Below are 15375 nucleotides of genomic sequence, written 5' to 3' on the forward strand. Positions count from 1 at the left end.
CAATAAACACTCTTGTTCACACCTCCTAATACATAGATATGAGGGATTTTAGGGTATGTTCCTAGGAGTGTGTGAATCATGCTGAATCGTGCTGTGGGCACATCTTCACCTTCCCCTTCACCAGCCACTGCTCTCTGGAGTGACTGTCTCTCATGTGACATTTCCACCAGCAGTGTATGAATGTTCGTGTTCTACGTGATTGACAAACTTGATTTATCTCTCTTTTTAAAAAGATTTTATTTATGTATTTGAGAGAGAGAGCCTGAGTGGTGGTGGGGGGCACTGGTTTGGAGCTTACAGAGGGACAGCAGACTCCCCACTGAGCAGCGAGCCCAACACAGGTCTCCATCCCATGACCGTGAGATCATGATCTGAGCCAAAGGCAGATACTCAACTGACTGAGCCATCCAGGGACCCCCAAACTTGATTTATATTTAATAAAAATGAGGTGTTTTTTTTTTTAAAGATTTTATTTATTTGACAGAGAGAGATCACAAGTAGCAGAGAGGCAGGCAGAGAGAGAGCGGGAAGCAGGTTCCCTGCTAAGCAGGGACCCCAATGTGGGGCTCGATCCCAGGACCCTGAGATCACGACCTGAGCCAAAGGCAGAGGCTTTAACCCACTGAGCCACCCAGGCGCCCTGAGGTTTCTTTTAAAACCAAGTTCAAGTTTCATCTCTTCCATTTGCTCTCAATTGTACCTTGTATGAATTATTTTGACTCTCTAAGCCTTGGTATTTTATTTTATTTTTAAAGAATTTATTTACTTATTTGTCAGAAAGAGAGAGAGAGAGCATACAAGCAGGGGGAGCAGTAAGCAGAGAGAGAAGCAGGCTCCCCGCTGAGCAAGGTGCCCGCATAGAGCTGGATCCCAGGACCCAGGGATCATGACCCCAGCCAAAGGCAGATGCCCAATCAACTGAGCCACCCAGGCACCCCTAAGCCTGGGTATTTTAATCTGCTAAGTGGAAAAGTGATTTTACTTTGCTAGTCTGAGAGAATTAAATGAAAGAACGCATATAAAAATACTTGCTTAAGGACTCCTGGGTAGCTCAGTCAGTCGAATGTCTGCCTTCAGCTGGGGTCATGATCCCAGGGTCCTGGAATCAAGTCCTGCATCCAGCTCCGTGCTCAGCAGGTAGCTTGCTTCTCCCTCTGCCTCTGCCTGTTGCTCCTCCTGCTTGTGTGCTCTCTCTCTCTCTTTCTGTGACCAATAAATAAAATCTTTGAAAAAAAAAAAAAATCTTGCTTAAATGCCTGGCTAACATAATAGACACTCCATAAAGAGTAGTAGTACCAGTAACTATAGTAAATGATCAGTTTGTATTGAGTTCTTGCTATGTGTCAGACATTGTCCTGAGTGTTTTAAGTTCATTATCTCATTTACTCATAATAGCAGCCTTAGGAGGTTGGTACAAGTATCAGCTTAATTTTTCAGGTGAGGGAGCCAAGCAAATTGCTCAAAGTCACAGAGATAACGTGAGGTCTTGCTGGATTCAAATCTCTGGTCTGGTAGGGAGCTTACACTTAAACCCACAGACAATGGGGAACCACTGAAGGAGAATCACTTGTATTTGTTCATTTGCCTATCTGACAAGAGTCTGTGCTACCCTATACGTAATAATCACCATTTTTTAAAAAAGATTTTGTTTATTTATTTGACAGAGAGAGACACAGCCGTGTCTCACAAGCAGGGGGAGTGGGAGAGGGAGAAGCAAGCTCCCCACTGAGTAGGGAGCCGGATGCGGGGCTCGACCCCAGGACCCTGGGATCATGACTGAGCTGAAGGCAGACGCTTAATGACTGAGCCACCCAGGCACCCCAATAATCACCATTATTATGTGGGTGGGGCATGTGGAGGAGAAGGACAAAGGAGCTAGAAAGGTAGTCCACTTTGTTCCCGGCCCTGTGTTGGGCACTAGAGACACGATGGGGCTCAAGATACTTTCCCTGCCCTGAGGTTGCCTAGATTCTGGTTCCGTGTTTCTTAAGATCTGGTTTCTGGACCATGGATCTCACGATGACCCAGGCTGCTTGCCCAACATGCAGATTCCTGGGCCCCCAGAGACTGGGGCAGGGGGCCCTGCAGGTTTCTGAAGGGACATAACAGGCAGCTATTCTGGTATTCACAGACGTTTGAGAGCCACTGATCTAGCTGATTAGGAAGACAGACAGCCACAGTAGCAGACAGCCACACTGCAGAAAGATAGGAATTACAATAGCAGGTCTGGGAAGAGTTTCTGGAGGAAGCCTGGAGCGGTCTGAAACCTGAAAGATAAGAAGTTAGCTACGGGGACAGGAAGGGAAGGGGAGACGTCCACAAAACCCAGCTGTGAGAGAAGTGACTCTTCTAGGGAAGAGTATTTAAAGTATTTTAGGATTTCCTGGGTGGCTCAGTCCGTTAAGTGTCTGCCTTTGGCTCAGGTCATGATCTCAGGGTCCTGGGATTGAGCTCCACATCAGGCACTCTGCTCAGCGGGGATCCTGCTTCTCCCTCTGCCTATTTGTGCTCTCTCTCTCTCCCTCTGTCAAAGAAATAAATAAACTCTTAAAAAAAAAAAAAAGAAAGAAAGAAAAAAGGATTTTAGGGTGACCGGAGTGGAGTGTGGGATATGTGGCAACAAGGCTGGAAAGGTGGGTAAGGTCCAGGTCACAAAGAACTTTGTTGGTCACATAGAGGAGTTTGGACTTTTTCCCCCACAGGTAGTGGAAAATCACTGAAATTTGAGTGACGATTCAGAGGAGGGCACTGATAGTTTTGAATTGAAGAAAGAGCCCCCTGGCAGCTGTAGCATAAAGAATAGCAGTGGGACTAGAATGGGGCAAGGGTTTCCTCAGGGATCTGAGGGAGGGCACAGGCAATGAGGACCTGGACAGAGACAATGGCAGTGAGAGAAAGAGAGAGGTGGACAGACCGAAGGGCCCACAGCCGTGATAACTGATTGGATACGGCTGGATGGGGATAGGGAGAAGTCAAGGCTTCTTTCTTTAGCAAACTGGGTCAATGGTTGTGAATTTCACTGTAGTAAGAAACCACTGGAAAAGAAACCAATTTGGAGGGAAAACGATGAGATCACCTTATGACACACTAAATTTGAGATCCTCCTGAAATATAGAGAACTGTCCAAAAAACAGCTGGAAATGCAGGTCTATGGGGTATCCTGTTGGTTGCCCACTTAACATCCTCTTCCCCTTCCTCCCTAACGGAAGCCAACTTTGTCTGGGACAGTGATGTGCCTTGTTAAAACATCCATCCTCCTAGACCCTCTTGCCAGTCTTCCCAGACTCGATAGTTGGTCAAGAGATCCAGCTCTTCCCAATAAACTCTAGGTGGACATCATTGGATGGAGGTTCCAGAAAAGCTTTTGTTTTCCTGATAGCAATGGACAGGTCCAGTTGGCACATGCCTTTTACCCTTGTCCTTCTTCCTTCTTCTTCTTTTTAAAAAATATTTTATTTACTTATTTGACAGAGATCACAAGTAGGCAGAGAGAGATGGGGAAGCAGGCTCCCTGCTGAGCAGAGAGCCCTATGCAGGGCTCGATCCCAGGACTCTGAGATCATGACCTGAACCGAAGGCAGAGGCTTAACCCACTGAGCCACCCAGATGCCTCCTTCTTCTTTCTTCTTGCCTAAACAGAGTAGTGATGCTTGGATAAGGTGAAGCCATTTTGTGACCATGAGGATGAAGGCTGATCGCATACTAAGGGAAGCAGAGAAGAAAAACAGAATTTTGGCATTGTGGAGCCCTGGGCTGTCTACCATCTGAGAAAAATAAACCCTAACTTAGTTAAGCCACTGGGATTGGTTTTCTGTCACCTGCAGCAAAACATGATCCTAATTGATTAGGGCTAAAGGGCTCCAGAGCTAAAGCTCTGGAGACAAATCTGGGTTGGATTGAGATTTGGATCAGCATCTAGATGGTAACTGACAGTATTTCAGTGGATACAAGAAAACCAGCACCTGAATAGGCACAAATGTAAATGATTCTTCTAAATTGAAGTGGACTTAATTTGTAGACACAGTTGAAAGGAGGAATTCTTGTTCACCAGGAAAGAGTCTTTACGTTACTTTATTGTTGATATTTCCATAACCTCATTCAACACAAAACAATCAATTTAGGACTATTCAACTACTACTCAACCCCATGACATTTATTTTGTAACAACTTTCCGGGTGCTAACCCAAAGGCAAGGATGTTTCATATGCTGGCAATTTACCCCCCAGGGTGTGGTGTGTTTCATACTCAGGAGGTGAATTGGTAAACCTCAGTTTTCCATGAAGCAAGTGCCCTTGGAGTTTCTTTTGGGAAGGCTGGTATGTGGACTTCCCAGCACCTGTATTGCACTTTAAACTGATGGTCTTATCTTTTGCCAAGATTATTTGTCACAGTCTCCTAATTAACTAGAAGGTTGATCAGGCTAATTTTCCTGATTCCTCTCTTCTCCCTGTCCTGCCCCCTACAAAGAAAAAAAAAATCCAAAAACCAGAAACCTATTTTCCCTAACACGTGGAAACATGTTATTCCCTTTCTCGAACACTTTTGTTGTCTCTAAGATAAAGCCCAAACACCTTATCTCAGTGTATTAGGCCTTAATCTTTCTATCCTTAGTTTCTGATAAATGTCCCCACCTCTCTCCCATCTCTGCACACTGGTCAGCCACTCTGAATGTCTCATTCTGCCTACATTTTTCTCATCCTTTTTTTTTTTTTTTTTTAAGATTTGATTTATTTATTTGAGAGACAGAGAAAGCAAGAGCAGGGGGAGGGGCAGAGGGAGAGGGAGAAGCAGGCTCCATCCCAGGACCTTGGGACCAGGGACTGGAGCCAAAGGCAGACGCTCAACAGACTGAGCCCCCCAGGCGCCCCTTTCTTGCCCTTTAAAGTGCTCACAGACTATTTTCTTGCCCAATAATGCTTTCTCTGCCTCTTGCTCTGAAGGACTACCCCCATCCACCCACAGCAGCCAGGTTAATTTTCTGGCCTTTGGGCAGCTGGGAATGCTGGAAACCCAGGAGTAGTCAATCCCCCGTTCTCTTCTCCTGGATCTCTTTCCCCAATATCTCTCCATATCCTGTTGACTCAACCCCTTAACCATCTGTGAATTTGTCCTCTCCTCTCCGTCACTATTGCTGCTAACCAAATCACTGCAAGTCCCTACAGGAGCCTTCGTGTGGTCAGTCTTGCCCAATTCAGTCAATCTGTCCTCCTCTCTGCAAATTTACCCATGTCACTCCCTAAAAATTCTTCCTGTCCCTGATGGCATTATCCCTGCAGATCCCTCTCAAGCCTTATTTCCCACGCTCCAAGTACAGAGAGAAATCGAGCCCGGTGCTGGCCTTCAGCCCTCTGTGCTTCACAGGCCCCTTCTCCTGCATTCCTCAGGGCTAGCATGGCACAATAGTTAAGAACATGGCCCCTGGCACCAGAACTGCCTGGATTCTAGCCTCTGCTCAGCCACTTCTTAGTTGGACGCCCTTGGGTGAAACATTTAATCTCACCGTGTCAGTTTCGATATTGGTAAATGAGGGCTAAAGTTAGCCTTCATCTGTGGGATTGTTAGGAAGATTTTAAAAGGTAATACTAAAGACTACTCAGAACAGGGTCGGGAACTGAGCAAATCTTATCTCAATATTAGCTATTATAATTATTACATTTCATTTTGATCCTTGAAAATTGTCTTTTTCTCTCCTTCTATTATCTAGAATAGTGCAGAAGACATGGTAGGACATGGCTTGTGGCTAAGATAAGGGGGCCAGGGAGCAGTGAGGGGAAATGCTGAGAAACTAGGGGCCAAAGAAGCTTCCTTAGCTCAAGTCAACAAAAATTGGCTTTGGAGGACCTGGATGACTTGGTCCATTAAGCATTTGACAGTTGATTTCAGCTCAAGCCTTGTTCTCAGGGTCATGTGTTCAAGCCCTGGGTTGGGCTCCATGCTGGGCATGGAGCCTTCTTTAAAAAAAAAAAAACTGACTTTTTGTTCTCTGTGACCCAAATTTCAGCTTAGTTTAGAAAACAGGTCTTATGGGAAAACCAGGCCCAGATGTTCTCCACCGTCTCTCTCGTGCATGGTGGACAGGATGATGCCTGTCTGTTTCACCAAGGGGGTTTCCTCCTTCCTTCTAAGTGACAATAATAGCACAGTACTACGAAGTATTTTGATCTCATTTCATTTCCCAGGCACTGTATTTTGCAAACATCTTTTTCACTTAATCCAAACATGAAGTGGGTACTGTTACTTCCCCATTTTTTTTTTAAAGATTTTATTTTTAAGTCATCTCCACACCCAACACGAGGGTCAAACTCACAACCCCAGGATCAAGAGCCACATACTCCACTGACTGAGCCAGCAAGGTGCCCCTGCTTCCCCATCTTATAGATGGGGAAATTGAGGCTTGCAGTGGTTAATAGGACTATAATCACAGCTTATTAAGAAGTGAGTTTGGGACATAAGGTTACATTTACCATGTTCCAGAGCTGGTACTTTTCTTTTCTTTCTTTCTTTTTTTTTTTTTTTTTTTTTTTAAGATTTATTTATTTTAGAGAGAGAATTGGAGTGAGTTGGGGGAAGGGCAGAGGGAGAGAAAAATCTTCAAGCAGACTCCAGCTGAGCATGGAGCTGGCCACAGGGTTGATCCCATGACCCTAAGTTCATGACCTAAGCCAAAACCAAGAGTCAGGACACTTAACTGACTGAGCCACCCAGGCGCCCGCAGAGCTGATATTCTTAACCTCTTCACTGCTATGCCAGATTGCTTCATAAAAGTGGATGTTTTACTTAATCTGAGAAATACCTGTGGACTTGTTCACATACTAGTTCTGGTGCTAGGCCCTGGGAACACAGATATGCATATGGGTGATCATTTGTTTCCAGGAACTCATAGCTGCCTTCTGTGTACAAGCTAGTCAACAGGCAGTGAGGCCAAGTGTGGGAAATGTACAGGGTGCTAGGGAGCAAGGAAAAGAAAGCGTTAAGTCTACCTGAAGAGTGGGACCTGGGATCCAGGTACGGAGGTGGCAGTTGGGTCTCAAAGTCTGAGATTGAGAGGGATGATTACTCTAGTGATATTTCTGGAAGCATAAGCATGAGCAGGTGCATAAAAATTTATTCTTTGATGTTTGTCATGTATTTTAAGTGAGAACAAGAAATCCCAAAGGATGTCTGGGTGGCTAAATCAGTTAAGCATCCAACTCTTGGTTTCAGCTCTCACCTCAGGTCATGATCTCAGGGTCATGGGATCTAGCCTGGCATTGGGCTCCCTGCTCATCAAGGAGTCTGCATAAGATTTTTTCTCTCCTCCCCCTGCCTTTCCCTCCACCCTGTCTCTCTCCCTGTCTCAAATTTAAAGAAAGAAAGAAAGAAAACTCCCAAATGATTTGTGTTCTGAAACTCTATTGTAATAGGGGCATCTGGTTGGCTCAGTCAGTTAGGTGTCTGCCTTCAGCTCAGGTCATGATCCGAGGGTCCTGGGATCGAGCCCCACATTGGGTCTCTGCTTGGTGGAGAGTCTGCTTCTCTCTTTCCCTCTGCTGTTTCCCCTGCCCGTGCCCTGGCTCTCTCTCTCTGTCAAATAAAGAAAGAAAGAAATAGATAGATAGGTAAAATCTAAAATAAATAAATGAATAAGCTCTATTTTAATAAAACATACATATGTATATTTCTTAATAAAACACACACACAAACAGAAAGATGTTTGGTCCATTGTATACCAAAATATTATCACTGCTTATTACCGAGTGATGAAATTTCAGATGATTTTTTATACATGTATTTTTATTGTAGGTTATATTTTTATATTGTGAAATATAACTTTATTATGGGAATGTAAATTGGTATAACTACTTCCAAAAGCTATTTGGCATTATCTATTAAATGTGAAAATGTGCAGACTCTTCCATTCACAGGTAATATGCTAAAGAAATTCTTGTGCATGTGTATCAGATGTGTGCAAATGAGTGTTCAAAGTAGCCTTGATTACAGTAGCAAAAATGGGTAAATGGATACATACAGTGTGGCATGGTCATGCTATAGAAGACATATAGAAGACAATAGATGACATTATAAAAGAGTTAAAATGAAGAAACTGCAAGGTTTTTTTTTAAGATTTTTATTTTATTTATTTGACAGAGAGAGAAACAGCAAGAGAGGGAACACAAGCTTGGGGTGGGGAGAAGGAGAAGTAGCTTCTTGCTGAGCAAGGAGCCCAATGTGGGGCTCTATCCCAGGACCCGGGGATCATGATCTGAGTCGAAGGCAGATGCTTAACAACAGAGCCACCGAGGTGCCCCAAGAAACTACAAGTTTTATACAACAGCATAGATGAATCTTAAAAGTATATTGTTGAGCCAAAAAAAAAAAAAAAGTCTAAGAAGAATGCTTACTATATGAGTCTATTTTTATAAAATTCAACAACATGCAAAATATATACTCAGGGATACATTCATGTGATAAAAGTATACAAAGGTAAAAGAATGATACAAAATTTAGGGGGGCCTTGGAGGAGCAGTTGGTTAAGTGTCCAACTTGTGGTTTCAGCTCAGGCCCTGATCTCAGTGTCCTGAGATCAAGTCCTACATCGGGCTCTGCATTCAGTGCAAAGTCGGCCTGAGATTTTCTCTCCCTCTCCTTCTGACCCTCCCCATGCTCTCTCTATCAAAAATAAATAAACAGATCTTTTAAAAAAACAAACAAACAAAATTCAGGAAGGTGGTTGCTTCTGGAGGGAGAGAAGTAATGAGATTGGAGAAGGATACATAGGGCTTAAGGCATCAGTCATGTTCTAGTTCTCAAATAAGTTCTATCTTAATCAGGTTCTAGCTCATCATTATTCTTTTTTTTTTCCCTTAAAGATTATTTATTTATATGACAGACAGAGATCACAAGTAGGCAGAGAGGCAGGCAGAGAGAGGAAGGGAAGCAGGCTCCCAGATGGGATCATGACCTGAGCCGAAGGAAGAGGCTTTTAACCCGCTGAGCCACCCAGGCGCCCCATCATTATTCTTAATATAGTCAGTTATGTATTATTTTTACATGTTATATATTTCATAATAGGACTATTTTAATCCATATTTTGAAATTTCCCATAATGAACATGAGTACCGTCGGTTATATTAAACAGAAAGGTAACAAATGTAATGCCATTTAAAAAACTGTTATGCTCTTGTAGCTTTTCTTACCCTGGCCTCTTTATATTGTTCATTCACCACATATATGCTGAGGACTTGCTCTGTCCCAAGCTGTATGTTGGGGATACAGTGATGTTACATAGTTCCTATACTCATAGAGCTTACCCTCATGGGGGCTCTTTTGTGTCCCTGTAAAATTCTCAGAGTTTGGCTTTCACAATCAATATTTTACAGATCCATTAGCAATGTTTGTTAATGTAGCTGTTAAGCACCTGTATTCTGAAGGTAGCTGCTTAAATTCAAATCCTGGCTCTGCTACTAACTAGTTACATATATTTAAGCAAGTAACTTAACCTCTTTGTACTTTAATGACCTGAACTTGAAATGGTAGAGAGAATAGTATCTACCTCATTGGGCTGTGTAAAATTTAACTCAGTCCGTATAATATAAAGAACCCAGGACAGGACCTGGCTACTGGTAAATGTACCATAAATGAAACCTATTGTTATTGTTTTTGTTCTTTAAATATTCCTTGAGCACCAGTTCTGTGTCAGGCCCCATGAGAGACTGGTGATACAGAGACAGAATGAGACCGAGTCTGGAAGATGGATTCTTAAACAGACTACCATGAAATGTGAGAGAAGCTATAGTGGAGGGAAACCGGGGCTGCAGGACCATAGACAGGCCTCCAGACAGCCTGCGGGGAGGGGCTCTTCCCTCTCTGGGTAGTGTCCCCAAGTGGGTGACATGGTAATATTCCCACATACAGGATCTAATAAATGCTGACAGGCTACCACAGATGTGCCTTGCTGTAAGAAGACAAGAGGCAACGTGTACGTCATAAAATCACTTTATCTGTAAGCCTACACAGTTGGTTTCTGTGTATCAAATTTTCCTCTGCAGTTAGGAAATGGTGCAACAGGTCTCGTGTGGAAAAAATGGCTTACAGCTTGGATTTCTTTTGTTTTGGGAACTAGTAAAAAGGGTTTTCACTAGGAATCTAGTTGAAAGCTCCCAAAATTTGGGTTCTCAATTTGTTAGCTGAAAAACAAATACAGGGATTGGAAATAACATAAATATTCATTAATAAGGGAATAGTAACATGGATATACGATGATTAAGTACATTGTGGTATATCTATAATATCGAATATGATATAATTATTAATATGTTTACAAGGACTTTTTAATGGCATGAGAAATGCTTATGAAATATGAAATAGAAAGGCAACATTAGTTCTATCATGTAAAAAAATCCATAGATAAAAGGCTGGAAAAAAATATACTTACATGTTAACAATGGTTATTGCTAGTTGGTGGGATTATGAGTGATTTCCTTTATTTTTTTCAGAGTTTTCTAAACTTTCCAATATAGGAATATATTACTTCCTTTAAAAACACAGCTTTATTGGAGTACCTGGGTGGCTTTGTTGGTTAAATGTCTGACATCGGCTCAGGTAATGATCTCAGGGTCCTGGGACTGAGCCCCATGTTGGGCTCTCTACTCAGTAGGGAGTCTGCCTCTCCCTCTGCCTCTGTACCCTACCCCATGCTGATGCATGCGCACTCTCTCTCATATAAAATCTAAAAAAAAAAAAACAAAAACATAAAAAACCAGCCTAGTTAAGATATAATTAATCTACTATACTGTTTAGCATTTAGAATACTTACTGTACATTTGAAAGTATACAATTTGGGGCGCCTGGCTGGCTCAGTGGGTGGAACATGAGACTCTTAATCTCAGGGTTGAGTTTGAGCCCCATGTTTGGTATAGAAACTACATTAAAAAATAAAAAATCTTAAAAAAATAAAGCATACAATTTTATTTTATTTTTTTTGCATATTCAGAGTTGTGCAACCACTACCACATCTAATTTTGGAACACTTCAATGTCCCAAAAGAAACCTTGTACATATTAGCTATCACTTTCCATTCCCTGTTCCAGCCAACCACTCATTTACTTTCTATCTACTTTACTTACTACTTTACTTTACTAAAGATTTGCCTATTCTGGATGTTTCATACAAATATGTACCCTTTTGTGTTTGGTTTCTTTGATGTAGCGTAATGTTTTTAAGGATCATTGATATTGTATCATGCATCCGTATTTCATTTCTTCTTATTGTCAAATAATATCCCATTGCACGGATAGTCTATACTTTATTAATCCACTCATAAGTTTCCACTCTTTGGCTCCTATGAATAAAGCTGCTATGAACATTCTTGTACAGTATTTTATGGCCAGTTTTCAAATTCCTTGGCATACAGCTAAGAGTAGAATTGTTAGGTTCTAGGGTAACTCTGCTGAGTATTTTGAAGAAGGACCAGCCTGTTTCCCAAAGTGGTCATATCATTTTCCATACTATCAGTGCACGAGGATTCAAAATTTCTGTCTTTGATAATATATTATTTTTATTGTTTTTCTGATTATAGTCACCCTAGTGTATGTGAAGTGGCATCTCATCGTGGTTTTGATTTGCATTTGTCCAATGGCAAACATGGGCATCTTTTCATGTGATTATTGGTATTTCTCTTCCTTGGAGAAATGTCTAGCCATATGCTTTGCCCATTTTTAATTGTTTGTGTGTGTGTGTGTTTTATGAAGTTGAAAAAGGTCTTTATATATTCTGAATACAAGTCTCTTGTCAGATATATCATTTATAAATATTTCTTCCCCTTTTTGAGTTGTCTTTCCACTTTCTGGATGGTATCACTTGCAACAAAAAGTTTTTACTTTTGATGAAGCCCTAGTTACCTATTTTTTCTATCATTGCTTGTGCTTTTGTTATTTTATGTAAGAAATCACCACGTAACCCAGGGTTACAAAATTTATTTTTATGTAAACTAAGAGTTTTATAGTTTTAGCGCTTACATGTAACTCTATGATCCATTTTGAGTTAATTTAGTTTACTGTGGCAGGAAGGAGTCTAATTTCATTCTTTTGCATATGGGTATCCGTTGTCACAGCACGATTTATTGAAACGGCTATTTTTTCCCTATTGAATTGTCTTAGCATCCTTTTTGGAAATCAACTAACCAAAAACTTAGGGGTTTGTGTCTGGACTCTTCATTCTATTCCTATTAATCTACATGTTTATCCTTATGCCAGTATTACACTCCCTCGATTAGTATAGATTTTTAGTACTGAAATTGGGAAGTGTGACTCCTCCAACTTTGATCTTTTTCTAGATGGTTTTGGCTTTTTAAGGTCCCTTACATTTCCAAGCATTGTTTTTATACTTGGGAAAATTTTGTTAGAGAGAAAGATAGACCTTGCTGATGGTACTATGAAATCCATTTTGTTTTCTGAGAGTGATACTACGGCAGTGCACCTGTTTTCTTGGTCAGGTGAATTTTTCTCCCCTAAATTTTGTCCTGGTTGTGGTAGATTTTTTTTTTTCACTATTGATGAAAATGTGATGAAATGTGTAAGGTATTGAATTAGTCAAGACTTCATCTCCTATCTTCAGTCATTTGGCTGGGTCAGGGGTTCTTTCCACAACACCCTCAGTTTTTTTTTTTTTAACTTTTATTTATTTGACAGAGAGAGAGCACAAGCAGAAAGAGTGGGAGAAGGAGAAGCAGGCTCCCCGCTGAAAAGGGAGTCAGAGGCAGGGCTTGATCCCAGGACCCCAGGATCATGACCAGAGCTGAAGGCAGCCGCCTAATCAACTGAGTCACCCAGGTGCCCCACAACACCCTAATTTGTTATTTAGTCCAAGTAAAATAGTATCATACTCTATTTTTGAGGTCTCTATGCTGTTTTTATTGTAATTTCATCAGCAAATCCTGTTGGTTTTTTGTTTTGTTTTGTTTTTTTTAAGATTTTCCAAATAAATTCTACACCTAGCATATGGGGCTTGAATTCACAATCCCAAGATCAGGAGTCACATGCTCTACTGATTGAGCCAGCCAGGCTTTCCAACTCCAGCAAGTCACTTTTGAGTATCTATTTCTGATGTTCACTTTGAAAATACAAATAGATGTGTACTTATTCATTTATAAGTTATATATACATGATTATTATACATATTAAAAGCATACACAAAACATTTTAGAGGCTGAGATTTTAAAAACGCTTAGAAATAGAAGTTGTCCCACACCTCAACGCCTTTTATCCCTCTTGGATCTTTACTATTCATTTTAGCGTGTTCCAGCACCAGCCTAGGGCCAGGTACATAGCAGAAGTTTGATGTCTGCTGTTCCAAAGAAAATCTTCAGATATCCTACTATACCTATTAATACACACTGCCTCTATTCCTAGGTCTGCACCCTGAAAGTAAAGGTTTTTGCATCTATCATCTGCTAGGGTCACTTTGCCAGAGGCTGTGGGCACATCTCCCTTTGTTTTCTTTTACCTGTGATTGCATCTTATTTGACTATTTCCTTTAGAAAATAGCAATTGTATCATCCCTAACTATGATCTTCATTTCGAACTGCATGGTCAGGCATGTCCTGGGTGCCTAGACCATAAAGAATGATAGCAAGCTTTCTTATCCAGATATATCACTGGAGGGCAAGGGAGCTCTTGGGGGCAACAATGGGAGGTGCTTCAGGAAGCTGGATTTTTTTTTAAGATATTTTATTTATTTTTGAGAGAGAGAGAGGGAGAGCATAACCAGGGGAGCGGCAGGCAGAAGCAGACTTCCCACTGGGCAATGGGGGATCATGACCTCAGTCCGAGGCAGAGGTGGCTCAAGCCACCCAGGCACCCAGGAAGCTGGATTTTAAAGGGCCAGGGGGAGTTAGCTAAATAGAGAAGAGAGGAAGGCAGTCCCAGCTGAACAGCAGGGCCATATGCTGAGGTGGGAATGGACCCAGCACATTCTGAGCTAGGGAAGAATTTGAATAATTGCGGGCAAGGGGCCGGAAAGTTTGCATTTGTGTTTTTAAAAGATCCCTCCGGCAGCGCTGTGTAGTGTTAAGAGTGTTGAGGCTGGAAGTAGGGGAGGCTGTTAGTGCCTGGAGAGTAGGGCAATATTATAGGTAGCCTGTGGAAACCTCCTGCATTGGAAGCCGAAACTGAACCAGCTCAGCTTTAGGGCTTTGGCTGCATTCCTTTATTGGATCTCAACGCCCCCCCCCCCCTTTTTTTTTCCCTCCAGGGCTTTTTGGCCCTTTCCCTTTGTTCCCAAGAGACACTTACCTCTACCTTTATCAGAAAATCACTGTTTATTTCCTACAGTTCCCGGGGGCTGGGAGAGATCTGTTTCCGGGCTCCACTTGAGGCCTGCCCTCCAAGGAAGATACTAAGGTGCATCTCTGCACAGGTTTTATCAAGCCAGGACTTGTGGAAGGCTTCATCCCACCCTGCCCTCGTTAAAAATCAAACCACAAGCGCACAGACACAGGGATAAAGGCTCAGACACGTCCAGACAGAGAAACGCCTCAGGGTTATCAAGGAGCCCCTAACCTACAGCCAGGGGCGTGTCTGGGTGGGACTGGGAGCCGGGGAACCGTCACCCCTGAGGCCAGATCACAGCCCCGCCCTGGGAAGAAGGGGGCGGAGGAAAACCTCAGTGCCCTCGGGGTGGGCGGGGCGGCGGCCGAGCGCTGGCGGCCTGGTGGCGCCGGTGGGCGGGGTCTCCCCGCCGGGCACTGCCGCTGACGGCGCCGGCCCCGCCCCTCGGGGGAGGGCGTGCGGGCGGCGAGTGCGGTGAGCGCGCGAGAAGGGCCCTAGCCGGCCTGGGAGCCTCGGGAGCCGAGCGCAGCGAGCGGCGAGCGCTTGGGTGGCGGCGGCGGCAGCGTGCGCGATGGCTCCGGCCGCGGACCGCGAGGGATACTGGGGTCCCACGACGTCCACGCTGGACTGGTGCGAGGAGAATTACGCGGTGACCTGGTACATCGCCGAGTTCTGTGAGTGCGGGCGCCAGCGCCCGGGCCTGAGGCGGGAGGCAGGGAGGGAGGGAGGGCGCCGGTCTGAGGGGAGACGCCGCGTGAGGAAGGCGGAGGGCGGACCTGGCCGCCAGGGGAGGCACCAGGCCTGACCGGGGAGGAGGAGTGGGGAGCCCTGGCCTGGGGCAGGAATGGGAGCGCTGCTGAGGCGGGGAGCGGACGGGGGAATCAGTGCGTCGGCTTGAGGGGTGCTGGGGTCTGGACGGTTTGGGGGCGTTGAGTTTGGGGGAGTGGAAGAGAAGTGGGGAGCCCCCGCTGGACCTGAGGGGAGGCCTGAGGGGTAGGGCTGGGGTGGGAATTCCTGCCGGAGTGGAGGAGTGGGGCAGGCTGGGGCGGCCTGAGCGGAGGTTGGGAGA

At 43.8% G+C, this 15375-nt stretch overlaps 1 protein-coding gene across 3 annotated transcripts in view; it reads left to right on the forward strand.

The window, feature by feature from the left end:
- The first annotated feature begins 14785 nt into the window (after positions 1 to 14785).
- Positions 14786 to 15375, forward strand: part of ACER3 (alkaline ceramidase 3) — a 163814-nt gene continuing 163224 nt past the window's right edge. For 2 of the 3 annotated variants that reach the window (XM_046017382.1, XM_046017383.1), the window contains exon 1: positions 14786 to 14980. In XM_046017382.1, the coding sequence (XP_045873338.1) occupies positions 14878 to 14980 (103 nt within the window). In that variant the 5' untranslated portion in view covers positions 14786 to 14877. The remainder of the gene's footprint in view (positions 14981 to 15375) is intronic. The other variant, XM_046017384.1, reaches the window with a different exon arrangement.

This window comes from Meles meles, chromosome 8, assembly GCF_922984935.1.
Source record: "Meles meles chromosome 8, mMelMel3.1 paternal haplotype, whole genome shotgun sequence".
Taxonomy (NCBI): domain Eukaryota; kingdom Metazoa; phylum Chordata; class Mammalia; order Carnivora; family Mustelidae; genus Meles; species Meles meles.